The sequence below is a fragment of the Carcharhinus amblyrhynchos genome, chromosome 2 (genome assembly GCF_965287045.1).
Source record: "Carcharhinus amblyrhynchos chromosome 2, sCarAmb.v2.hapA, whole genome shotgun sequence".
Classification (NCBI taxonomy): Eukaryota; Metazoa; Chordata; class Chondrichthyes; order Carcharhiniformes; family Carcharhinidae; genus Carcharhinus; species Carcharhinus amblyrhynchos.
In genome coordinates this window covers 108225644-108253294 of record NC_137325.1, presented here as the reverse complement: position 1 = coordinate 108253294, position 27651 = coordinate 108225644, and the positions used below count along the sequence as shown (strand labels likewise).

Below are 27651 nucleotides of genomic sequence, written 5' to 3'. Positions count from 1 at the left end.
TCTTGGTTGTTTACCCAATCCTATTCTCTTATCAAATTGTAATTTCCGCCATAAATTCAGCGTGTACTGCCAAAATTTGATTGTAACAAACATTTTTTGCCATCATATGAAAAATCTTCAAACAGGAAGAACTGTAAAGATAGAAGCCTTTCTGAAAAATATTTAAACCATAATGAAATCTATCTTCCCTTTTATTCTTTTCACCACTCTCGCTCCTTTCATCTAATTAAAGTATTTATAACTTTTCCAAGCTCTGCAAAAGGTCATTGACCTGAAATGTTGGGCTGGACTTTTCCCTCCTTGCACTGAGCATGTCAGCAAGCTTAAGTTACAGTTATGCAGGATCGCCACTTTAAACTTGCCAACTAAATCATGATGGACACCATTTCCCTCAGAGTACAAATTGTGGCAAATTGCAACCTGAAGCGATGTCAACATTGCTATTTGAAGGTTTGTTGCAGATGTAACTTTCCCTAAAGTGGGTACTTCCATTGGAATGGTGGGTTCCTGAAGCCTATGGAACAATGCCCAGTAACTCAATTCATGAACCATGGTAGAAAAGTGCTTTTGAATTGGGAGCCTTTTGAATGGTAACTTTAAAAGATCTTGACAGCTTCAAGAATCATAATGTATGATGATTTAAGTATGTTTTTAATGTAATAATTATCAGGCTCATTAAAGCATTTAAACGGCAATGCCAATATCACTTGAGGTGAGACTCATGTTGCAATGGGTAACTATTGTCATGCATCAAAGTGCTTTATCCAATGAATAAACTCCTCTTCTGCATTCATCAACACTGAAAATCTGTATGACATTGATCATTTGGATACTGGTTCGAGTTTTAAAGTGATTTGTAAATTCCAAAGTTCAGACTTTGAACAAAAGCTGAGCAGTCGCTAGACCACTCTGATTGAAACTCCATTGAACCTTTAAAAATGTATTATTTATGTATTATTATTGTCACATAATTAGGCTTACATTAACACTGCAGTGAAGTTACTGTGAAAATCCCCTAGTTGCCACACTCCTGTGCCTGTTCGGGTACACTGAGGGAGAATTTAACATGGCCAATGCAACTAACCAGCACATCTTTTGGACTGTGGGAGGAAACCAGAACATCCAGAGGAAACCCATGCAGACACAGGGAGAACGTGCAGACACTGCACAGACAGTGACCCAAGCCAGGGATCATACCCGGGTCCCTGGTGCCGTGAGGTAGCAATGCTAACCACTGTGCCACTTTGGTTAGCAGCGAGAAAAGACTGCTTTTCTTTGTGAGTTACACAGACAGATGTAGAAGGGTACTGCCTCTAATCAAAGAATCAGATCCTGCTGCCATCTAAGGATTCTGGCAGATTCATCTTGGTTGGTAAGAGGGGAAGAATCATGGGAACAGGCTTTAGTACTGGTAATTGATTGAATAAATTCTCCAAAAACTGAGGAAAGCACCTGTGGATGGTCACTCGAAGTTAACTGTTCAGTGAAATGGGAATATGGGAACCCATTGGAAGCTGGGAGCAATCATGGGCTGTTTACTATAAGGACGGTAATCCTGTGAAAAGAACAATGTGTGCTCAGTATAAAAAGGGATTGTTCCTTTCAGTAGTTTAAAATAGTATCAAAAGGAAACTAGTGCCTACAAAAGGAAAATAAGCGCTTCAACAAAAATGTTTTAATCATTTGTTAACAGTTTTAAAACATGAAATCCTGTTGTGTCATTCTTTCAACTATCATCTGGAAGTCAGAATGTCTTTTTCAAGGTTATAGGTGTCAAGGGCAGTGCTTCCCAAATTTTTTCCACAGGGACCCCCAATGTGAGGCTTTGAAATTGCTATGATCCCTCAATGAGAAGTGTGAGTATATGTTTTGGGGAAGGCACAGAAGAAGTTTCATAACGCCAAGTTAAAGTCTAACAGGTTTATTTGGTAACACGAGCTTTTGGACCACTGCTCCGGGGAGGGGGCATGATAGAGGAGCATGGGAGGGGGGTGCGATATTGGGGGATGGGGAGACCTGTGAGAGATGGAGAGGGAGACGTTAGAGGACAGGGGCAGAGTTTTTAATCCTCATATATTTTAAAACTCCGCTTTCCAGTTGGTTTTCTGGAGCAGGAGTCAGGCCTCAAGCATTGGCAATTAAGGCCATGCCATCATTAAAAAAATGTAGAATTTAAAGGGACCCTCGCAGCTGTTCACATTCAGCCACAGCACTATGGCAGCCATTGGGACTGCTCTCCTTGGAGAGAAGAAGGCTTAGAAGAGACTTGATAGAAATGTTCAAAACCATGAGGGAGCTGGACGGGGTAGATAGGAAGAAACTGTTCCCGCTTGTGAAAGGATCAAGAATGAGAGGGCACAGATTTAAAGCCATTTGCAAAAGAAGCAAATATGATGTGAGAAAAAACTTTTTGACAGAACGAATCATTTGAGTCTGGAACGCATTGCCTGGAAGTGTGGTGGAACCAGACTCAAAAGGGCATGAGATGATTATGTGACAGAAACGATGCACAGGGGGCAGAGAAAAGGCCAGTGAATGGCACTGAGTCACAACGTTTATTCAGAGGCTGGGGCAGACCAATAGGCCAAATGGACTCCTTCTGTGCTGTAACAACTCTGTGATTGCTCTGCTGTACTGGGATCACATCAGTGTTTAGTGTGTGATGTTTTCATATTGTATTGTACCCATGCTATGGTGCTTCAAGTAGCTTACTCTTGTGCTTTAATTTATTTCCATGACTTGTAGGTCGTTACTGTGGAGACACAATCCCTCATCCTATCACATCATTCAGTAATGTCTTGTTTGTCAACTTCATATCCAACAATGCCAACTCACTCAAAGGTTACCGAGTGACTTATGCTGCATCCACATCAGGTAAAGCTATATTTATATAACTTCAAAAACTCAGACAAGGAAGATCATGCAGAGCAAACTTCAGTTTTGAGAAGTAGCTACCAGTTATTGAAACTAATTGCAAAGAGTCTTCTGTATTATCTTAGCTTTCAGATAGTTCACTATCCAACTGTTTAACTGAATATTTCCTCATCGAGTGTTAATAAAAGAGCACAACAATATGGAAATTCATAGCATACAATGGAGCAATTGTAACAAAGAAACAGACATAGAAAGCACTGGAAAAGGGAATAGTCCTCTTTTCACATTGAAACTTTTAGGTAAATGGCAGTGGTGGGGCGGGGGCAGGGGTGGCAGGTGCAAGGATTACAGTGCCCCACTAAATCCAGCTCGATGACTCTACGATGTCTCGCAGTCTGTCATACCTTAAATTTGCTCAAAAGACAAATTAAGTTTCTGAACCTCGAGGTTTCAATAAAGGATAGTATTCTTTAACATTGTGGGTTTACTGATCTTCACAATGACCCACAGTATATGAGTTGATTATCCTTGCAGATCTACAGGGACTTCCAATATGTACTGTTCCTTCAGGGTGCCAGGGAGTTTATGTTTTTGAGCTGATTCTCTCCCGAAGATTGAACCTGCCAATATTCCAGTGCCTTCTGTATCCTCTGCATTGTTAGATCTATTGTACTATTGCAATATACCCATCAATGACCACTACATCTATGTTCTGTACTCTTCACTTCTTTTCCTTTGTATTGCTACATTATCAAAGCTACTTGGGGTGATTTCCATTAACGCGGCTGTGGCAGCATTGATTTCCATCTAACTTTTTGGTCTGTTGCATAAAATCTGAATCTATTTAGAGATTAAAATGAATGCCAAAAGCAGCCCAATTAATTCTAGATCTGATCTGTGTGGCTATAAATACTGCATATTTGGGATTCCCCTCTGTGCTCCCACACAAATTCACAACAAAGAATGAGGCAAAATTTAAGCAGTGGAGTCGATGGTCATTTTGCAAAATTAGCTGGATTCATCCTTACCCCAGTCCACTAAAACTGCACCGGCCTCTTCTCACATACACCATGTGTTAGTAACTGCACGGAGACAGGGCTAGGATTGTGAGAGAAATCGTCCCCTCCCCGCAACCTTGCCCTTGTCCTTGTCCTGTGCACCTTCTTATCTGCTATACTTCAGCTGATTTGTTGCCAATGAACAATGTGACAATATCTATGCTGACATTTCCTCTGTGAAACTTGAGGTCTTCTTCAATTCTTGTCCTCATCACCTTTCCAAAGCCTTCAATAGGACACCTGTTCAAAGCTTCAGCGGACTTTGAGATCCCTTACCAGCTGCTATGATACTGCAGCAATGCCCCTTCTGCAGCATCGTACATTTTCCTTTCCATATACAGCTAGTCTTCCTCTTGGCAGTGAGAATGCAGCTTGCAACCAGTTGTGCATTATAAGCAAGCCCCAGCAAAGGGAAACTTGCTGAGGTTTGGAATGGATTCAGAGGTGGGCGAAATCCCACCTCAGCAGAAATCTTTCCAGAAGAGGATAATTCTGGTCCATTAATTACTTCAGCAAGGCCTTAATGGTCAAAACTCAGATTTTGTTTTCACTTGTCAAAAGTCTGAAGGTCATCAAGTATTCTACTGATGCTCCAAAACTTTTTACATTTATCTCCTTTTATTAAAAATTAATGAAGTCATGATAGGTGCCTTTGTGTCAGTTTGTAAGCAACTGGACATTATTATTTTTATTCATTGCTGGGATGTGGACATCACTGGATAGACCAACATTTATTGCCCATCCCTAGTTGCCCTTCAGAAGATGGTGATGAGCTGTCTTTTTGAACCGCTGTAGTCCCTGAGGTGTAGGTACACTCATAGTGCTGTTAATGAGGAAATTCCAGGATGTTGACCCACCAACAGGGAAGGAACAATGATACATTTCCAAGTCAGGATTTTGAGTGACTTACAGGGAAACTTCCAGGTGTTGGTGTCCCCAGTTATTTGCTGCTCTTGTCCTTCTAGGTGATAGTGTCATTCTAGAGTTGAAAGGTGCTGTCTAAGGAATCTTGGTGAGTTCTTGCAGTGCATCTTGTAGATGGTACACACAGCAGCCGACTTTCTTTGGTGATGGATGGATTGAATGTTTGTGGAATGGGTAGCAACCAAACAGGCTGTTTTAGCCTGGATGGTTTTAAACTTTTTGAATATTGACTGAGCTAAACTCATCTTGATGATGAACATAAGAACATAAGAACATAAGAAATAGGAGCAGGAGTAGGCCATCTAGCCCTTCGAGCCTGCCCCGCCATTCAATAAGATCATGGCTGATCTGTTGTGGCTCAATTCCACTTTCCCGCCCTCTCCCCATAACCCTTAATCCCCTCTCTTATCAAGAACCCATCAACCCGCTTCTTAAAAATATTTAGCGAGGCAGCCTCCACCACTTCAACGGGCAGAGAATTCCAGAGATTCACCACCCTTTGAGTGAAGAAGTTCCTCCTCAACTCCGTTCTAAACCGCCTCCCCTTTATCTTGAGGCTGTGCCCCCTAGTCCTACTGTCTTTTTTGAGCGGGAAGAGTCTCTCCACCTCTATCCTATCCATCCCATTCATCATCTTATACGTCTCAATGAGATCTCCCCTCATTCTTCTAAACTCTAACGAGTACAAGCCTAGTTTATTCAGCCTCTCCTCATAGCTCAATCCCCTCAACTCCGGTATCAGCCTAGTAAACCTCCTCTGCACTCCCTCCAGGGCCAAAATATCCTTGCGCAGGTGCGGCGTCCAAAACTGCACACAGTACTCCTGACTTGTGCCTTGTAGAGGGTGGGCAGGCATTGATCGGGGATCAGGAGGTGTGTTGCTTTTTGCAGGATTCCCAAACTTTGACCTCTCTTGTAGCCACAGTATTTATATAAGAACATAAGAAATAGGAGCGGGAGTAGGCCATCTAGCCCTTCAAGCCTGCCCCGCCATTCAATAAGATCATGGCTGATCTGAAGTGGATCAGTTCCACTTTCCCGCCTGCTCCCCATAACCCTTAATTCCCTTGTCTATATGGCTGGTCCAGTTCAGTTTCTGGTCAGTGGTAACCTCCAGGATGTTGATAGTGGGGAGGTCAGTGACAGTACCATTGTTAAATGTCAGGGGAAGATGGTTGGATGCTCTCTTGTTGGAGACGGCCATTGCCTGACATTTATGTGGCAATTATCAACTGATAAAGACATGAATGGGAAGGAAATTTTTGGATAATAATTTAGAAGATTAAATTCTGGTTCAGAGAACATTTAATGGTTACACAAGGTATGATTTGTTTAACAAATACATGAAACTTGTTAGTTTAATTTGGCAATCAGTACAATTGTATATAGTTATACATGGGAAAATATGGATTAAAGTGAGTAAGTAAACTTAAAAATGTATTATTATTAATAATATTGACACTGAACCATACTTACCAATTTTTTGCACTATTATTCCATTCACAGCATGTGGTGGGATGTATCACATGGCGACAGGAGCATTCGATAGTCCCAACTATCCTGATGAATCTCCACCAAACTATGAGTGTGTCTGGTATATCATCAGCTCACCCGGTAACCGTGTCCAACTATCCTTCATGTAATTAATGTCTACGTAATTCATGTTTTACACTAATGCCTGAAGAATACATTTCCTTTGATTAAAACATCATATTTCTTTTAAATGTTTAGTTTGGACCTCTCCTGTATTATTAGATAACTCATTGAATTAATTTTATCATTAACTCTGTTTACATTGAACAGAACATTTGATATGCCATTTACTTTATCCTGTTCCTTGGATTACCTTGAAATTCGAGAAGGGAATGCCACTGGACACCTGATCGGACGTTACTGTGGCAGTTCTTTACCTGCAAATTACACGTCAGTAGTGGGACATATCTTATGGGTGAAATTTGTTTCTGATGAGTCAGCACCTGGTGGTAGATTCAGGGCCATTTTTTCTCATTGTAAGTAATGGATTTCAAACACGATACTTGTCACATGCTTACAACTTAAACATTTTGCAGATATGAAGGATGAATTGCTTTGCTTATTTATGTCAAACAACATTGTGGGTGGAATTTTCCCATCCCACCTGCCACGAGAAACGTAATGGGTGGGACACACCTTGTGCAAAGGTCTGTTGACCTTGGGCTGGATTTTCCAGCCTTGGGATCGCAAAATCCCGCCCTGTAAATCTGATAACTTTCAGAGAACATTTTGAACAAAATGGTGATGGTATAGGAGGACAATTGTCCTGTCATATGCCATCAACTCTGGAAAACTACTCATTTCATCTCATTCCCTTACTTTTTCCCTGTACTATTTTACATTTTTGTTTTGCTTATGATACTTATGATAAAAATACAGTTGCAATATCATTATCTATGATTTTGTGATGTGTCGGAGCCAAAGCAATTCTTAACCAATTGTCGTCTTTTTGGACAAGCAATCTCCATTCCTTTTTCCAGCAACTGGTTGCCAAATGATGTATTGTTAATCAACAAATAACTTTGGCCAGGAAAAAATATATCAGATGTTTCTGAAAAATCTTGAATGCTATATTATATTTACAGTACCAAGGCTGCCATGTATATCATTAACCATTTAAACGATCAAGTAAAGCCTCAAATTAAAACAATGCTTTAATATTTCTAATAAGGTCCCAATCCCTGAAACTTCTGTATAAAATAGTTTGAATATCAAGGGCAGGATTCTTCAATCTCACCCATTCCCATCCTGCTGCCAGTGAGAATGGAGGATTTGGTGCCCAGCCAAAACTTCATTCAGTGCAGCAGCACTGGAGAATCCCAGCCGCAGGCAAGCTTAGAGGCTTTTGATGAGGATTCCAGCAGTCACTTCATTACCACATAGGGAGAGTACACGTAAAAGTTCCACTAAAACAGCTGAAGCACAAAGAAATGTCTTTGCTGGTGGCTTTTGCAAGAAACCTAAAAGAAAATCACGAGGGTAGATAAGTGTATTTAATCTGTGATGTGACTGAGCACTTGGGTAAGTACAAACTGTTCAAGGAGAGTCATAGATTGATCATTGCTGATTGGTTTAGCTGATCTTTTGCTTATGAGACCACTGGCATGATGGATTGCAGGATTGCCGTGGATGTTATTTATGTGGATTTCCAAGAGACAATTCAGAAGTCTATGCACATGAAGTTATTAGGAAAAACAAAAGCAGACAGAATTATGGATAAGCTTGTAACACAATCAATAATGGATTAGAATATGGGAAATAGATAGAATGAAAAAGGGAACATTTTCTGAATGGTGAAATGTGAGAAGCAGTGTTCCCCAGGGATCTGTTGTGAGGCCTCCATTGTTTATCCTTTATCAATGATTTGAATGAAAGAACAAGAGTTGTATATTACAATTTGCAGTTGAGATCAACAACTGAACTTTTCTGGAAGATTTTCAGGAAGGTTCTGGGAACATGTAAAATTGGCAAGCAAAACCCAGATTTAGAAGAACTGCCCCCATTTACACATTTCAATTTTTGTTCATGGGACAAAAGGGAAGTGCATGATCTTAACAGGAGGGAAACCAAAACTCAGCAGGACTGTTGCTGATGTAACTGCTCTTGAAAGTGGATATTATCTAGAGAATTGTCATGATGTAAATTTGTTTTAAACCCCTCTACTCTTTAAACTTAGAAAATAACACATTGCAGCTGTCACTACAAGCTAAAAAATCTGCTGGACTGCTGTAATTGACAGACAATCTGCTGCATGTTGAAAAAAAATCTGGTTATTCAGTTTCAATTGTGTTCTTTGTTGATATTTCCCCAAGGGCTATGATAATGTCATTCTGAATGCCTGGCTGAGTTCAAAAGCTTTAATTATCTCAGTTGGGATAAAGGGTGGTTCTGAGTTTCCAGTTTAATTGATTGATAGTTGAAGAGTCTATTGAAGGATTAGATTTCTTTGACCATGGTCTGAATTGAAATGTATTTGATTTTATAAGAGATTGATCACTTGAGATTTAAAAACTTTTAAAGGATGATATGAAAGGGAATATCTTTCACTATTAAGTGTGTAGGAATTGGAGCTGTATTCGTTTGTTTGAAGTGTTAATGTTATGCTTAACTTACAATTGTCATCCCATTTCACATGTAAAGAGTCAGCCGATGAAATGAAATAGCACCTTTGTTTATTTAGATATTTTTGCATTTAGTATATTTATACAGTTTACGATATTTATACAACTTAAAGGTCTGAGAGCATTAACAGCTGGACTGATCAATAAAATTAAATTATAAGCTAATAACTTGAACATTAGGCTTATTGATTTGAAGTTGAATTTTATACCTGGTTTGCAAATAGATAAAACAAAACTATTTGTTATTATTGTAAACAGACCAGATGTGAATGTAAGTAGCTTGAGCAAAAATTTGTTTGTTTCAGTATATGGCAATGAGATTGTGGGACTCAAAGGACAAATTACGTCTCCGCTATGGCCATTACATTACCCACATAATGTCAACTACCACTGGACAATTACTGTTCCTGCATCCCATATCATTCAGGTCAGAATACTGGAGTTGGATACTGATGCACTGCATAATTGCAGATTTGATAGATTAATGGTGAGTAATTCTTCATTCTCAGGGAGGCTTTGGTGAACATGGTGAATATATTTGATTTGATTTCACATTTTATTTTGAATTTTATTTGAAAGCCACAGTACAACTGTAACCCTTTGGCAACTCTTTCCGTATCACTTTTGCCCACGTACCTTTCTTTGTACCACTCAGTGTATTACAGAGAAAAGCCTAATGTCACGTGATGTAAATACATGTAGAAAATTTATCATGCAGATCAATTATATATTCAATACCAATAAAAATCCCAGTGCTCTAATTGATTATAAATAATTGGGGTTTGCCAGTGGCAATAACCAATGTTCTTTAAACTGTAGATATGCACAGCCATGCAGCAATCTGAAAGTTACTGTGCAAGCCTTGTTCTGGATTAAATACTGCACCTGCATGGCTAGGTACTTTTTAAAAAAAAGCCACACACCAATAGTGAATCTTTACAGGGAATAGCAATTTTTTTTTTAACATTTAAACTAAAATATCAGCTGATCACAGCCTCAAGATAAAGGGGGGCAGTTTAGAACAGAGTTGAGGAGGAACTTCTTCACTCAAAGGGTGGTGAATCTCTGGAATTCTCTGCCCGTTGGAGTGGTGGAGGCTACCTCGCTAAATATATTTAAGACGTGGGTAGATAGGTTTTTGGTAGGCAAGGGGATTAAGGGTTATGGGGAGAAAGCGGGAAAATGGAACTGAGCCACTTCAGATCAGCCATGATCTTATTGAATGGCGGGGCAGGCTCGAAGGGCTAAATGGCCTACTCCTGCTCCTATTTCTTATAAGAACATAAGAACATAAGAAATAGGAGCAGGAGTAGGCCATCCAGCCCTTCGAGCCTGCCCCGCCATTCAATAAGATCATGGCTGATCTGTCGCTGCTCAGTTCCACTTTCCCGCTTTCTCCCCATAACCCTTAATCCCCTCTCTTATCAAAAACCCATCAACCCGCGTCTTAAAAATATTTAGCGAGGCAGCCTCCACCACTTCAACGGGCAGAGAATTCCAGAGATTCACCACCCTTTGAGTGAAGAAGTTCCTCCTCAACTCCGTTCTAAACCGCCCCCCTTTTATCTTGAGGCTGTGCCCCCTAGTCCTACTGTCTTTTTTGAACGGGAAGAGTCTCTCCACCTCTACCCTATCCATCCCATTCATCATCTTATACGTCTCAATGAGATCTCCCCTCATTCTTCTAAACTCTAACGAGTACAAGCCCAGTTTATTCAGCCTCTCCTCATAGCTCAACCCCCTCAACTCCGGTATCAGCCTAGTAAACCTCCTCTGCACTCCCTCCAAGGCCAAAATATCTTTGCGCAGGTGCGGCGCCCAAAACTGCACACAGTACTCCAGCTGCGGCCTCACCAATGCCCTATACAGCTGCAGCAAGACCTCCCTACTTTTATATTCAATCCCCCTCGCTATGAAGGCCAGCATCCCATTCGCCTTCCTGACCACATGCTGCACCTGCAGACTGGGTTTTTGCGACTCATGCACAAGGACCCCGAGGTCCCTCTGCACCGTCGCCTGCTGCAGTTTTTCGCCACGTAAGTAATAGTCCTTCCTACCATTCTTCCTACCAAAGTGGACCACCTCACACTTGCCAACATTAAATTCCAATTGCCATTTCCTGGCCCATTCGCCCAGCCTATCTAGATCCTTCTGCAGACTCTCCACACCCTCCGCACAATTTGCCGTTCCCCCTATCTTGGTGTCATCAGCAAATTTCGACACCCTACACTCGGTTCCCTCCTCCAGATCATCTATATAAATGGTAAAAAGCTGAGGCCCCAGCACCGACCCCTGGGGCACTCCACTAGTCACCATCCGCCAATCCGAATAGCACCCGTTGACCCCCACTCTCTGCCTCCTATTTGACAACCAATCCTCTATCCACGCTAACACCCTACCCCCAACTCCATGTCCCTCGACCTTCTGCAATAACCTCTTGTGAGGTACCTTGTCAAACGCCTTCTGAAAATCTAGAAAGACCACATCCACCGGCTCTCCTCTATCCACCGCCCTAGACACATCCTCATAGAACTCCAGTAAATTTGTCAGACACGACTTCCCTTTAATGAAACCGTGCTGCGTCTGCTCTATCAAGCAATTCCCTTCAAGATGCCTCGCAATTTCCTCCTTAATGACAGATTCTAACATTTTACCCACCACAGACGTTAAACTAACCGGCCTATAATTCCCCGCCTTTTGCCTGGCACCCTTCTTAAACAACGGCGTAACATTAGCCGTTTTCCAATCATCCGGCACTTCCCCGGAATCCAGCGATGTCTGGAAAATAACCACCAAGGCATCCACTATCACCTCCGCCATTTCTTTCAGAACCCTCGGATGCATTCCATCCGGTCCTGGGGACTTGTCCACAATCAGCCCCTCCAGTCTGTCGAGCACCGCCTCTCTAGTAACAGTAATGTCATTAAGACCCTCCAGTCCTACCACCTTTCCATCGCTAACACCCGGCAAATTATTCACGTCCTCCTCCGTGAAGACAGAAACAAAAAAGTTATTCAATACCTTAGCCATATCCTCATCCCCTACCACTAGGTCCCCTTTCTCATCCTCTAAAGGACCAACATTCACCCTAGCCAGCCTCTTCCTTTTTATATATTTATAAAAACTCTTGCTATCCTTTTTTATATTAAGCCCTAGCCCAGCTTCATAGTTTCTCCTACCCTTCTTTATCAACTTCTTTGTCAATCTTTGTTGACATTTAAACCTCTCCCAATCCTCATCTCACCCACTACTCTTAGCTACTCTAAATTCCTCCGCTTTTAATTTAACACTTTCCTTCACCTCCTTCGTTAACCATGGCTTATTACCTCTCTTCCTACTATCCTTTTTGACCATCGGAATAAATTTCCGCTGAGCACCAAGAAAGATCTCCTTAAAGATCCTCCACTGCTCCTCAGCAGACCCTCCCTCCAACGCACTCCCCCAGTCCACATTCGCCAATTCTTCTCTCATCCTACCGTACTCCCCTCTATTCAAACAGAGGACGCGTGTCCGGGAACCCACTTTCTCCTCCTCCATCTGCACCAGAAACTCCACCATACAATGATCACTGTCCCCAAGAGGATCCTTCACCACAAGGTCCCTAATTCTACCCGCCTCATTACATAACACCAGATCCAAGATAGCTCGCTCCCTCGTCAGCTCCAGCACACACTGTTCGAGGAAACTATCCCGGCAGCATTCCAAGAACTCTTCCTCGAGCCCCCCGCGTCCAACATGGGTCGACCAATCAATATGCAGATCGAAATCCCCCATAACTACGGCCGTCCCATTCCTGCACGCCGCACTTATTTGCGCGTTAACAGCCCGCCCCACCTCCAGATCATTATTCGGGGGCCTATAGACGACACCCACCAGCGTCTTCCTCCCTTTGCTGTTCCTAATCTCCACCCACAACGATTCCACCCTCTGCTCCTTGGCTCCAATATCATCCCTTGCTACCACCGTGATGCTATCCTTAATCAGCAGAGCTACAACCCCCCTTTTCCCTCCTGCCTATCCTTCCTAAACACTTGATAGCCCTGTACATTCAGCTCCCAGTCCCTGTCACCCTGCAGCCACGTCTCTGTAATGGCCACCAGATCGTATCCATTTGTGTCGATCTGCGCCACCAGCTCATCCACTTTATTCCGAATGCTTCGTGCATTCAGATAAAGCGCTTTCATCCCAGCCTTCACCTGGACCCTATTTGCCGTAACGCCACCAACCATACTCACGCCCCCTACTCCCTCTATTATTGGGACATCCTCGGCCTCTTCCCTTACCTGTACCCTCTCCTTAACTTTAGACCTCCTAACATCACCGACCCTCGCACCCTTTATGTTCTTATGTTCAATTCAATTCGGTCTGAAAATTGGCGGGCGGGATGCAGAGACCTCAGTAACTGCCTGCACTATTGGGTGTGGGAAACTGGTCATGTCTAATGACTCATTAGGGTGACCAGCACCTCTTAAATTGGGAAAAAAAGAGAAATCAATGGAATGGAAGTCAATGGAGAAGAAAATTGTATCGAGTGTAAACTAGACCAATTCACAATCATCCATTTTGCATGATTACCCAAGCATAATTTCACCCCCTATATCTATGTGATAAAAATCCTATGTTCAATGTGTGTTGTGTTCAGCACGTCCTTTCATTTGTCAAACTTCCTGTTCCCGTGTTTTCTCTGTCACATTTTCAGCATAACAATTTGTTGATTGACTCGAAGTGAAAAAGATGAAAAAGATATGGGAATACCCAACTGCTCAGCAAAGTACCAATGAAAACTATTAGAATATAGTGTGAAAATAACTGTGAGTGAATGATCTGTTAAGGGAGTCTATAATTAAAAATAATTTTAAAGAGACAAGACGAGTTACTTCAAATGTTTCTCAAAAGAAAACAAACTTGTATTTTTTTCTTACTAAATTTAATAGTTAAAACAATGTTCACAGACCCAGTGTCACTTCTCAGTCTGCTGTTAACCTTTGCTCCCTCAGTTCTGACAACAGTTTGCCAGTGAGCCACACCCCACATTTCACCATCAGTCCTTGGAAATCTCATGTTTCCCCTCAATGGTGCCATACTGCTGCTTCTGTGCAATGATTCAGAAGAATAGATCTCAGGAATGAGATTAAACTTTTTCCCCGGTGCTCACGGATCCAACTTCTAAGTAAAACAGGCCAAATTTTATCAAAGTTTAAAGTTTATTTATTAGTGTCATAAGTAGGCTTACATTAAGACTGCAATGAAGTTACTGTGAAAATGCCCTCATCGCCACACTCCAGTGCCTGTTTGGGTTCACTGAGGGAAAACTTAGCATGCCCAATGCACCTAACCAGTAGTCTTTTAGATTGTAGGAAGAAACTGGGGCACCCAGAAGAAACCCACACAGACACGAGGAGAATGTGCAGTCTCTGCACAGACAGTGACCCAAGCCGGGAATCAAACCCAAGCCCCTGGGGCTGTGAGGCAACAGTGCTAATCACTGTGCCACCATGCCACTGGACGGCAATGGGCAGTACGAGGAATGAGAGTGAATTCCAGTCCGTTCTCTTGTCTGAGGTGTCTTCAAGGTGATTAAACTCTTCTGATGTTGACTGAAACAATGGGAAGTAGAAACATTTAGAAAATAGGAGACAAGCAGATATAGTTACCAAAAGAAAGACACAAATTCTATTTTTGCTTTTGTCCTTAAGCATTACTGTGGGAAATCAGCTCACACTTTAAGGAGTTTCTTTTAGCAATTGGGCTATGTGAGAAATATTCTGTATTATTCTGGTTTTAGATTTTTGATGGTCCTGATGTTTATGCACGTCGTATTGGAAGATATTGCGGCTTTGAACTGCCACCAGCAGTGTCATCCACTGGGAGCACCCTGACAGTTCAGTTTATTAGTGACAACACTGTAAGTGGGAAAGGGTTCCTACTGGAATGGAATGCAGTGCGGAACACTATTGACCCAACTGCAATACCAACTGTCCAACCAGGTATGTAGTTAAAAACATAAAATGTGTAGCACACATGCATTTGTATTTGAAGAACAAAGAAAAAAAGGTACAGCACAGGAACAGGCTCTTTGGCCATCCAAGCCTGTGCCAATCATAAAAACCCTACAATGCAGAAAGAGGCCATTCGTTCCATTGAGTCTGCACTGACCACAATCCCACCCAGGCTCTACCCCCATATCCTTACATATTTTACCCGCTAAACTACGCAACTCAGAACACTAAAGGGCAATTTTAACATGGCCAATCCACCTAACCCACACATCTTTGGACTGTGGGAGGAAACCGGAGCACCCGGAGGAAACCCACGCAGACACGAGGAGAATGTGCAAACTCCACACAGACAGTGACCCGAGCCGGGAATCGAACCCAGGTCCCTGGAGCTGTGAAGCAGCTGGGCTAACCACTGTGCTACCGTGCTGCCCGATGCCTGAACTGAACTAGAAAAAAACCTTCTGCCCTTACTCAGTCTGGATTCCTCTATTCCCTCCCTATTCATGTACCTATCCAGATGCCTCTTAAATGCTAATGTGCCTGCTTCCACCACCTCCTCTGGCAGCGCATTCCAGGCACCCACCACTCTCCGCATGAAAAACTTTAGGGACTTGGGCAGCCAGTGGGCTACTCGAGGGCAGTCATGAGGCTGAGCCTCTGTACAAGTTCCCCCTTATTAATAAACACTTTCTTTTTTCCTGATGAAGCCTGCTTTTGATTAGATTTAATTTATTATCGTCACATGTATTAGCATACAGTGAAAAGTATTGTTTCTTGCGCGCTAGACAGACAGGCATACCGTTCATAGAGAAGGAAAGGAGATGGTGCAGAATGTGTTGTTACAGCCATAGCTAGGGAGTAGAAAAGGATCAATTTAATGAGGTAGGGCCCATTCAAAAGACTGATGGCAGCAGGGAAGAAGCTGTTTTTGAGTCGGCTGGTACGTCACCTCTGACTCTTGTATCTTTTTCCCGAACGGAAGAAGGTGAAAGAGAGAATGTCCAGGGTGCAAAGGGTCCTTAGTTATGCCTGCTGCTTTTCTGAGGCAGTGGAACGTGTAGACAGAGTCAATGGATGAGAGGCTGGTTTGCGTGATGGACCAGGCTTCGTTCACGACCCTCTGTAGTTTCTATGAGCTGTGCATCATTATGCTCGTGTCACCAGTTGACTTGCCTGACCCCAGTGGAAGTGGCATCCACTGGTCTAGGCCAGGCAAGTTCAGCATGGACTGCTTGAATTTGGGAACATTGTAAGCAATGGGGAAGGATTCTGTGTGTAAGTGAGCTGCTTGGATGCTCACAATTGCTTCTACAGGAGCATTCTAACACACCACTGTGCCAGCTGGTTACCACTGGAAGGAAGAAGGTGTATCCCCACACTGCTAAATGCCTATTCCTACTCTACCCTCTCACCTGGTGAATCTTGGCAGGGTAAGTGGCAGAGTTAGGTGATGGATGTGGACCCATTTTAAAAGGCTGGACACCACCCACATAAAATTTCTCGGCTAAATAAGCTTTTTATATTTATTCATTCACATATTCAAGGCCGGTAGTATAATAGAGGCAACTGTCTCGGGAAGGGTACTGATCAAGGCTGTGAGCAGTGGCAAGGAGAAAGAGGGTATGGCAGTTAATATTATGTGAAAGTGCTTTTTAAGATGCACTGATAGGTAATTTTTAAGATAGCTTTTAAGGATCAATTAAAACAATTTACACGTTTTGTGATCCTTTCAGTCTCCCAGAATTTTTGATTTTATTCACTGGTGGATGAACTGACTGCTGAACTGTGTTTGTGTTCCAGGTGCATGCGGCGGAGTTGTCATGGCTGGGGATAGCCCGACCCTTCTTTTCTCACCAGGTTGGCCCAATAAATATCAAACAGACTTGGACTGTTCTTGGATCATCCAGGCACCACACGCCACAGTGGAATTCCACATTCTGGCTCTAGATATTGAACCAAATAAGTTTTGTTTCTACGATAAACTGGTCATCAGAGATGGTAATAATTAATTCAGTGTATTTCATATTGTGACCTTCATCCAAGAGTTAAAAAGAAACTTACAAGACCCTCAGTTCTTGGAAATTTAGAGATTCTTTGGGCCAGCCATTTTCTTTTCTTAAACTTTCACCACATATTTAAATAAACCCGACTTTTACAATAATAAAGCTACTCAATTATTTACTGCAAGTTTAAAACTCTTTTGTTTAGTGTGTTCCCAGAAATTTGAAACGATCACAATTTTAGACACAATTGCTGAAGCCTCTTTGAATGCATTGCACTGGTCACTTTACGTGCATTGTTAGTTTGATACACAGACTGAGTGAAATGGCACTCTAGATACATATATACACACATGACTATATATTCCAAAATCATATTGGATTGATATAACAATATAACCATCTTCATTTAAAAATTACCCTCTGTATATCAATGTAACTGCTCAAATAATTAACTATCTTATTGTAAACTGAAGACTGGCAATCAATGTTAATAATTAAACTCTCTTTTGTAGTTTGTTTTCTTTTCACTGCAGAAAGAGGCCATTCGTCCCATTGAATCTGCACTGAAAATAAGTTTTTTGTGTCAGTCTTCATGGAGGAGGACATAAATAGCTTACCAAATATTAAAGATAGAAGGATGGTAGGAGATGAGGTCCTTAATACAATTACTGTTACTAGAGAGGTAGAGCTTGGTAGACTAATGGGACTGAAGGTAGACAAGTTCCCGGGACTAGATGGAATGCATCCCAGGGTTCTGAAAGAAATAGCAGAAGTAATAGCAGATGCCTTAGTAATTATTTATCAAAATTCGCTGGACTCTGGGGAAGTGCTGGAAGATTGGAAAACAGCTAATGTTACGCCGCTATTTAAAAAAGGTAGCAGGCAAAAGGCAGGGAATTATAGGCCGGTTAGCTTAACGTCCGTAGTTGGAAAAATACTAGAACCCATCATCAAAGAAGAAATAGCAGAACACCTAGAAAAGAACGGTCTGGTCAAGCAGACGCAGCACGGATTCGTGAAGGGGAAGTCGTGTTTAACGAATTTACTGGATTTCTAATGAAGATGTGACTAGTGAGGTAGACAGAGGGGAACTGGTGGATGTGGTGTTTTTAGATTTCCAGAAGGCGTTTGATAAGGTGCCTCACAAAAGGTTGCTGCAGAAGGTTAGGGTACACGGAGTTGGGGGTAAAGTGTTAGCGTGGATTGAGGATTGGTTATCTAACAGGAAGCAGAGAGCTGGAATCAATGGGTGCTATTCTGGTTGGCAGTTGGTGACTAGTGGAGTGCCTCAGGGATCGGTGCTGGGCCCTCAACTGTTTACCATTTACATAGACGATCTGGAGGAGGGGGGCTGAGTGTAGGGTAACAAAATTTGCTGATGACATGAAGATGAGTGGAAAAGCAAATTGCATGGAGGGCGTGGAAAGTCTGCAGAGAGATCTGGATAGGCTGAGTGAGTGGGCGAGTACCTGGCAAATGGAGTATAACGTTAACAAATGTGAGGTTATCCAGTTTGGTAGAAATAATAGTAGGAGGGATTACTATTTAAAGGGTGAAAAGCTGCAGCATGCTATGGTGCAGAGGGACCTGGGGGTCTTTGTGCACGAATCGCAAAAACCCAGTCTGCAGGTGCAGCAGGTGATCAAGAAGGTGAATAGAATGTTGGCCTTTATAGCGAGGGGGATAGAATATAAAAGCAGGGAGGTCTTGCTGCAACTGTACAGGGTACTGGTGAGGCTGCAACTGGAGTACTGCATGCAGTTTTCATCCCCTTATTTGCGAAAGGATATGTTGGCCTTGGAGGAAGTGCAGAGAAGGTTCACCAGGCTGATACTGGAGATGAGGGGGTTAGCTTATGAGGAGAGATTGAATAGGCTGGGCCTGTACTTGTTAGAGTTTAGAACGCTGAGGAGGGATCTTATAGAGACTTACAAGATAATGAAGGGGATAGATAGGGTAGAGGTAGAGAGATTCTTTCTGCTTAGAATGGAAAACAGAACTAGAGGGCACAGCCTCAAAATAAGGGGGGTGCAGTTTAGAACGGAGTTGAGGAGGAACTTCTTCACTCAAAGGGTGGTGAATCTCTGGAATTCTCTGCCCATTGAAGTGGGGGAGGCCACCTCATTGAATATATTTAAGTCACAGGTAGATAGATTTCTGATAGACAAGGGAATTAAGAGTTATGGGGAGAAAGCGGGAAAGTGGAACTGATCCACATCAAATCAGCCATGATCTTATCGGATGGCAGGGCAGGCTTGAAGGGCTAGATGGCCTACTCCTGCTCCTATTTCTTATGTTCTGATGTTCTGACTCTCTGAAAGAGCATCCCACAAAGGGTCTCCCCTCTACCCTATCCCCATAACCCCATGCATTTACCACTACACATCTTTGGACACCAAGAAGCAAGTTAGCATAGCCAATCCACCTAGCCTGCATTCCATTGTTTGAGCAGTACTTGTCCTCAAGTTTTGCATTACGATGCTACAGCTTAGGTTTTTCTTCCAACCACTCGATACAATTATCTTCCACCCATTTTTCTCACTTTATGGGCCCCAGAATTTTGAAATAACCACCCTCTGGGTCCAGATGTTCATGCCTCCACCCTTGTCTGAATGGAGGCTAAAGAGCTTTGAAATAGCAGGTGGGACCAAGTTCAAAGACTCCTATCGCCATTCCCATATACTACAATTTTTTCCAGCCCAGTGTAAGGTAGCAAGCTCTCATGTAGCACTGTTGCCTTTGCTGGGTCAGTTCCATTACAGAACTCCCAAAAATGTTGATGAAGTTAGGTTGGCTTTTGTAGTAGATTTGGTTCACGGATCCTCAAAGAAATTGTGAGCAATGGGGCATCCTAGTCTGGAGTCAGGAACCAAAAAAAGAAACAAGCAACATTCAGTGGCCACTTTGAAAACCATTGCCCCTCTCACCTCATAAAATTATCAATCAAACAAAAGCAGTGAAATTCCTATTGAAGAAGCCCGTAATCCTGTCCAAGTAAGCACACAAGCAGTGAAAAAAACACTTAAAAGAAAGATGAACTCCTGAAAGGTAGTAAAGATGTCAGTTAAACAAAGTTCATTTTCTACATAAATTCCTGACCGTTAGTTATTCTTGATGTTCAGCCATGCATTTGTATTGAGGCTATCTAGCAAAATGAATGTCTGGCCATCTATCAGCATGCTTCTGTAGATACAGTTCCTAGATAACCTCATTATGAATGTGTGGGAAATAACAAATATTAAGCTAATCACAATTTGTTGCCCCAGTTATGTGAGACTTTAAGCGTCAGGAGCTCTCAGAGCATGCCTGCCAAAGTCAACCCTGCAAAGTAGTGTATAGATCTCTGACACAGCTTAAACTTTTAAAGTTTTTGAGGTATAATACCATTGTCTTTGGCAGCTTTGAGATTCTGTCAATGAAAATGTGCACTTCAGCAAAACTTACAGATCTTTTTCCCTTCAGGTGACAATAACCGTTCTCCAATACTTGCCACTGTGTGTGGCAGAGAATTACCTGGACCACTCCGATCCACTGGTGATACAATGTTTATTCAATTCACATCTGATGAAGCCAATGATGGTGGTGGTTTCAATGCTTCTTACTATAAGAGTGAGTTGAAACTTTAAATATATTTTGTTTTATGAATCTTTGTATATGGATGTCATATTAATCAAGATTGGTTAAGCCTTTTATGAATTGAGATACCAATGTGAATGGTCACGGTCCATAGTACAGGACAATACCAATGTTCCCAAAATTAAACATGTATTTGAGATCGTAATGATTGCATGGCCAAAATCCTAAGATTTAAAATCCTGCAGGTTGAGGAAAGTAAAATTATTGATTTAAGATCATCATAATGTTACAGAAATTTACAATTTTTTAATAAAATGTCTTTAAAAATATGTAAATCTACATATAAAATCCAGTAATTCAAAACTGGAGCTAAAAGACAATTAAAATGCTAAATATAGAACATTACAGCGCAGAACAGGCCCTTCGGCCTACGATGTTGCGCCGACCAGTTAAAAAGCAATGACCCTCTAACCTAAACCAAACCCTTTCCACCCATAAACCTATCCACGGATCTCTTAAACGCCCCCAAACTAGGCGCATTTACAACTGCAGCAGGCAGGGCATTCCAATCCCTCACCACCCTCTGGGTAAAGAACCTACCCCGACATCCGTCCTATAACTACCACCCCTTAATTTAGAGCTATGCCCCCTCGTGCTAGCTTTCTCCATCCGAGGAAAAAGGCTATCACTGTCCACCCTATCTAAACCTCTAATCATCTTATATGTTTCAATAAGGTCCCCTCTTAGCCGCCTTCTTTCTAACGAAAACAACCTCAAATCCCTCAGTCTCTCCTCATAGGACCTCCCCTCCATACCAGGCAACATCCTGGTAAACCTCCTCTGCACCCTCTCCAAAGCCTCCACATCCTTCCTATAATGTGGGGACCAGAACTGCACACAATACTCCAAGTGCGACCGTACCAGAGTCTTGTACAGTTGCAACATGACGCTGCGGCTCCTAAATTCAATCCCCCTACCAATAAACGCCAAGACACCGTATGCCTTCCTAACAACCCTATCTACTTGATTCCCAACTTTCAGGGATCTATGTACACATACAACTAGATCCCTCTGTTCATCCACACTATTCAGAGTCCTCCCATTAGCCCTATACTCCACACATCTGTTATTCCTGCCAAAGTGAATTACCTCACACTTTTCCACATTAAACTCCATCCGCCACCTCTCGGCCCAGCTCTGCAACTTGTCCAAGTCCCCCTGTAAACTAAGACACCCTTCCTCACTATCTACCACACCTCCGACTTTGGTGTCATCAGCAAATTTACTAATCCACCCAACTATACCCTCATCCAGATCATTTATAAAAATTACAAACAGCAGTGGCCCCAAAACAGATCCCTGAGGCACACCACTCGTAACTGAACTCCATGATGAATACTTACCATCAACCACCGCCCTCTGTCTCCTACCCGCCAGCCAATTCCTGATCCAATTACCTAAATCACCCTCAATCCCATACATCTGCATTTTCTGCAGAAGCCTTCCATGGTGAACCTTATCAAACGCCTTACTAAAGCCCATATATACCACGTCAACTGCCTTACCCCCATCCACCTCTTTGGTCACTTTCTCAAAAAACTCAATAAAGTTAGTAAGGCACGACCTACCCTCCACAAAACCATGCTGACTATCTCCAATCAATTCATTACTCTCCAAATAACTATAAATCCTATCCCTAATAATTTTTTCTAAAACCTTACCCACAACATAAGTAAGACTCACCGGTCTATAATTCCTGGGGAAGTCTCTGTTCCTCTTCTTAAACAATGGGACAACATTCGCTATCCTCCAATCTTCTGGCACTATACCTGTGACCAACGACGACCTGAAGATCAGAGCCAGAGGCTCTGCAATCGCCTCTCTTGCCTCCCAGAGAATCCTAGGGTAAATCCCGTCCGGCCCAGGGGACTTATCTATTTTCAAACCCTCAAGAATATCTAGCACATCCTCCTTATCAACTGCAATACTGTCCAGTTTACAACCCTGTAACCCAGTGTTCTCCACAGCTACATTTATGTCCCCCTGCGTGAACACCGAAGAGAAATATTGGTTCAATGCCTCTCCAATCTCTTCCGGCTCCACACACAAATTCCCACTGCTGTCTCTAACTGGCCCTAATCTTGCCCTAACCAACCTTCTGTTCTTAACATATCTATAGAATGCCTTAGGATTCTCCTTAATCCTATCAGCCAAAGTCTTCTCATGTCCTCTTTTAGCCCTTCTTAACTCACTCTTTAACTCCCTCCTAGCCAATCTAAATATTGAATGGTTGATTTTTTTTTTCTTTTCAACAAGTGTCCTGTGTATTAATCAGCTAAGATCAGCAATGTACCCATTTTTTAAAAGAGAATTGATGTTGGCAAGTAAGTGTTGTGAGTGGCAGATTCCATGTCTGAGTGCTTGACAGGTTTATACTTCATTTATCTGTGCTCTAATTTGAGGAAATCAATTTGTTCTAAGGGTGGCACAGTGGTTAGCACTGCTGCCTCACAGTGCCAAGGACCAGGTTTCAATTCCAGCCTTGGGTCACTGTCTGTGTGGAGTTTGCACGTTCTCCCTGTGTCTGCGTGGGTTTCCTCAGGGGTTTCACTTTCCTCCCACAGTCCAACGATATTCAAATTAGATGGACTGGCCATGCTAAGTTGCCCCTTCGTGTTCCAAGATTGGCCACGTTAAATGTGTGAATTACAGGGATAGGGTGGGTGAAGGGCCAAGGTAAAATGTTCTGTTGGAGAGTCAGTGCAGAATTGATCAGATGAATGGCCTCTTCTGCACTGTAGGGATTCTATGATTCTAATTGATTACTTTTTGTGTGAAGATTGTCAACAAAAGAATATCACCAACTGGAATTTCTGCCTGTAGTCCTCCACATTTTCCTGTTAATTGTCTATTTGGGCTACTGGCTTCTTTGTCAGATTTGGCACACCAGTGTGCAAGTTTCTTCTGTTTTCGCCTGCATGTTTGGACATGGAGGGTATGGCAAAGGCATACTTTGCGAAAGGTTTGTCTCTAAAGCAAAGTACTACATTTTAAAATATGTTTTAGATGTTTTCTACATGCTGTCTTTATAATAGTTGATATCTTTATCTTCTTTCAGCTTGTGGCGGTCAGCTTCATGCTGACCGTGGTGTTATTGCTTCACCCAACTATCCTCATGCATATGCACCAAATCTCAAATGCATTTGGCATGTTGCTGTCACCAGTGGCTCCATCATAGCTATCCATTTCAATCAGACCTTCCAGCTTCAAAGTTCTGGCACAAGTTGTGCTACTGGTGATTATTTAGAGGTAAGCAACTCTTTTGCCCTTTGCAACAGTGGAAGTTTTGTGAAGATTTTTATCTTACATTAAAACGAATTAATTTGCATCTACATTGTATGTTTTGTGTTCACTGGGTATTCCAAAGCATTTAACAGCCATTGATATATTGTTGACATAGTATCACTGTTTTAATATAGTAAAATGAGATGATAAGTATCAAGAAACATTTGCAATTACTACAAAGAGAGAGAGTCTACTCAGCTCCCCTTGATGTACATTACAATCATTGAGTGTCCCACTATCAACTTCCTGAGAGGTTACAATTAATCAGAAATTAGCTGGATCAGCCAAATACTGCAGCCACAAAAGCAGGCTCAGCGGCTTGGAATTCTGTAATTTTCTAATTTAGTCCAAAGCACAAACTCTACTCCTAGAAATTTCACTTTCTGTTCCTTCATTCTTGATGTTTATTCAGCCTATTCAGAGCTTGTGTTAATGCAGGAAATGCACTATACCTGGTCTTTTGTATGAGGGCAGAGGCAGTGTTGATTGATAGGCAGCTGATATTTTGATAGATCAAAGAAAGACCAACTAACTGAGGCAGGATTCCCCCATGTGTTTCTCGGTGGCGGGAGGCAGGGTCCCATTTGCTGGTGTTTGCATCCTGTGGTCCTGCTGCTGTCAATGAGATTGCTCATTGAAGCCACCCCACCCTGCTGGGAAATGTATAGGCAGGGCTGCAGAGAATCCTGGGAGCATGAAGATTCAGGGAATCCCAGTCCTGATGTCATTCACATATCAAATTCCTCAATCTAACTTTTATACTGAGTAACATCATCAGTCCATTAACAAACCCTAACTCTAATACTTGCACTGTGATATTGGCCCCATCACCAACCTGCCTTTCTTCTCTAAAGTCCTTGCAAAATGTTGTCACCTCCCAAATCCATCTTTGTCTTTTCCAGAACTCCAAGTTTAAATCTATCCAATAGGCTTCAGCCCTCCCACAGTACCAAAATGATACTTAACAAAGTTACAAATGACATCCAATGTGACAGTGACAAAGTAAACTATTCCTCTTTACGCTTCCTGGCATGACTACAGCTTCTGACATGATCGACTACAACATCTTCTCCAATGCCTCTCCACTATTGTCCAGCTATGTAGCACTCGCCTGGCTCCATTTATAATTATCCGATTGTAACCAGAATATCACTTGAGGTGGCTTCCCTTCTCACTTCAATACCATTACCATGGTATCATAGAAAGATTTACTTTTTCCTGATTTAAATCCTGATTTAATGGGATTGAGGGTTATAGATAGGCCTGGTAGGTAGAGATATGATCGGCACAACTTGTGGGCCAAAGGGCCTGTTTGTGTTGTAGTGTTCTATGTTCTATGTTTTGACCCCACCCTTCCCTTATTTTTCATCTACATGCTGCCCGTCAGTGAGATCATCCAAAGGAATAGCTCTATCCAGTATTAACTCTCTCCGCATTTCAACTGTTGCTAAATTATCAATCTGCTTGTCTGATAGCCAGCCATGGATAAGCAGAAATTTCATCCAATTAAATAATGGAAAGATTGAAGACATTGGGCAGAATTCTCTCTTGGGGGAGGTGGGAACGTGGAATGTATCCCACTGTGGAAACTGACAGGAAATCTCGCCATATCTTCTCACCGATCTCATCAATTATGCAACCGGGGATTTTGCGTGGAGTTCCATGGCATGGCATGCCTGATGGTGCATAATCTGCCATTGTATCCAGGTGTCATATTGAAATGGTGCCCAGCATTATTGATCCATGATTGAAGAACGAAAATGGACCTCCTGAAAATGAAGATGGATCTCTGGAAGCACTTTGAGGCCAAAACATGAACCTCCTTAATGATACTGAATCAGGAAGATCCACCTGTAGAAGCTTTCCTTTCTCAATTGCCGTGATGGGCCAAAGTGAGGGAAAGGGGGTGGGGGGAAGTGTTTGGGCAGTGATCAACTGGGCTGATGGAAAGGTTCATTGTAATTCATTTTGGTTATGTTTGTTCAAAGTTTAAATGTCTCCATGCATATGACTTTTAGTTGAAGCTTATGATATTTTTCATTGTGTTTTCCATATAGTTAAGGAATGGAGCTGATGAGTCTTCCCCACCTTTGACCTCTCATGGAGGAAATGGACGCTATTGTGGTGAGAACCCTCCTTCCACCCTGCACACAACAGACAATCAGCTCTTTCTACGCTTCATTTCTGATGGAATTAATGAGGGCCAAGGATTTAAGTTGACTTATGAAGCTTCAAACCATGGTGAGTACATGAGCGGGCATGTGAGATATGGAATCACCCACTTTAGTTACATCCATGGATGTTCTGTATATTATAGAGCTGGAAATTTATTTTCAAATATTTTCAACTATTGGATTGATCATGATATGTATTACATCCCAGAAACAGATGTAGTCTGGCAGAGCATGCCATGCAGAGATGATCAGTCTATTTGGGGTGTTCTTCAGCCCAGTAAACACAGCTCTGTCACAGGAGGCAGAACTCCCATTTGGAATAAGGGAGCTGCCCCTTAAAAATATGGAACTAAGCATTAGGGTGGCTACATGAAATTTCCCAATGTGCTATTATACTAGTTTTGAACTATAGTGTCCAAGAAACAGGCATCCAGAGTTACAAGGAACAGTTTAATTTAATGAGAATTTCAATAAGAAGATATGTATTTTTAAGGAATTTAAAATGGTTTCCTAGTGGTACTGATATTTTACAAAGTGTGTGTAGTGCATAAACATGCTGTTTGGCCAACATGTCCAGGTTGGTGTTTATGTGCTACACAATTCTCCTTCTCTACCCCTTTTTCTCACCCTATCTTCCTGTTCCTTTCCCTCTCTTTTGCTTGTATATCTTCCTCTTGGAAGTATCTATGCCATTAACTGCTCTCTGGGTACAGAAGTTCTTTTTGCATTTTTATTTGGTTTATTAGTCTCATTTCGATGGCTCCCAGTTTTGGTGTCTCCCACAAGTAGAATCATCTTCTCCAAGTCTAATCTTTCATAATTTTAAAGATGTCCATCAGGTCATCCCTAAGTGAATGGGGGAAAGTTTGGGGGAGATGTGTGGGCAAAGTTTTCACACAGAGGGTGGTGGGTGCCTGGCGCCTACAGACCGTGGAGGTGGTGGAAGCAGGCACATTAACTTTGATACAAGTGCTCCAGCCTGTTTAATTTTCTCTCCTGTATAATCTCTTGGTTCTGCTATTATTCTTGTAACTCTTGATTGCACCTTCTCCAGTGCCTTTATAGATAAATCAAGTCATAGAATGGTTAAAGCATAGAAGAAAAATACCATTTGGCCTATCATTTTGTGCTGGCTTCCTGAAGAAACAATTCACCTAATTCCATTTCTCTGCCTTCTATCCTTGGCCTTGTACATTCTTCCTTTTACAGATAATAATCAATTTCCTCTTAAACACCTCAGTTGAACCTGCTTCCACCACAGTCTCAGGAAGTGCTTGCCAAATTCTAACCACTCACTTCATAAATACGCTTTTCCTCCTCATGCTGTCATTACTTCTTTTGCCAATTACCTTGAATTTTTGCCACGTGGTTTTCAATCCTTCCACCAACAGGAGTGGTTTCTCCATATTGTAATAAATGAATAATGTAAAATGTGATTTCTTTTTAATGACTCATAATTCCCTGACATATGAACTTGAACCAAATCAGGATAAGAAAAGGTACAGACTGGAACTTTAAGGTCCGGTTAGTGAAACATGAGATTG

The 27651-nt window shown here is 42.1% G+C and overlaps 1 protein-coding gene across 1 annotated transcript in view; it reads left to right on the top strand.

Annotated features, from left to right (window-relative positions):
• The window catches only part of cubn (cubilin (intrinsic factor-cobalamin receptor)), a 327704-nt gene that overhangs the window by 160390 nt on the left and 139663 nt on the right, over positions 1-27651 (top strand). The window contains exons 33-41 of the mRNA XM_080214655.1: positions 2746-2874; positions 6363-6495; positions 6660-6865; positions 9316-9497; positions 14796-14997; positions 16810-17007; positions 20475-20621; positions 23707-23897; positions 25991-26174. Coding sequence (XP_080070781.1) covers positions 2746-2874; positions 6363-6495; positions 6660-6865; positions 9316-9497; positions 14796-14997; positions 16810-17007; positions 20475-20621; positions 23707-23897; positions 25991-26174 — 1572 coding nt within the window. The remainder of the gene's footprint in view (positions 1-2745; positions 2875-6362; positions 6496-6659; positions 6866-9315; positions 9498-14795; positions 14998-16809; positions 17008-20474; positions 20622-23706; positions 23898-25990; positions 26175-27651) is intronic.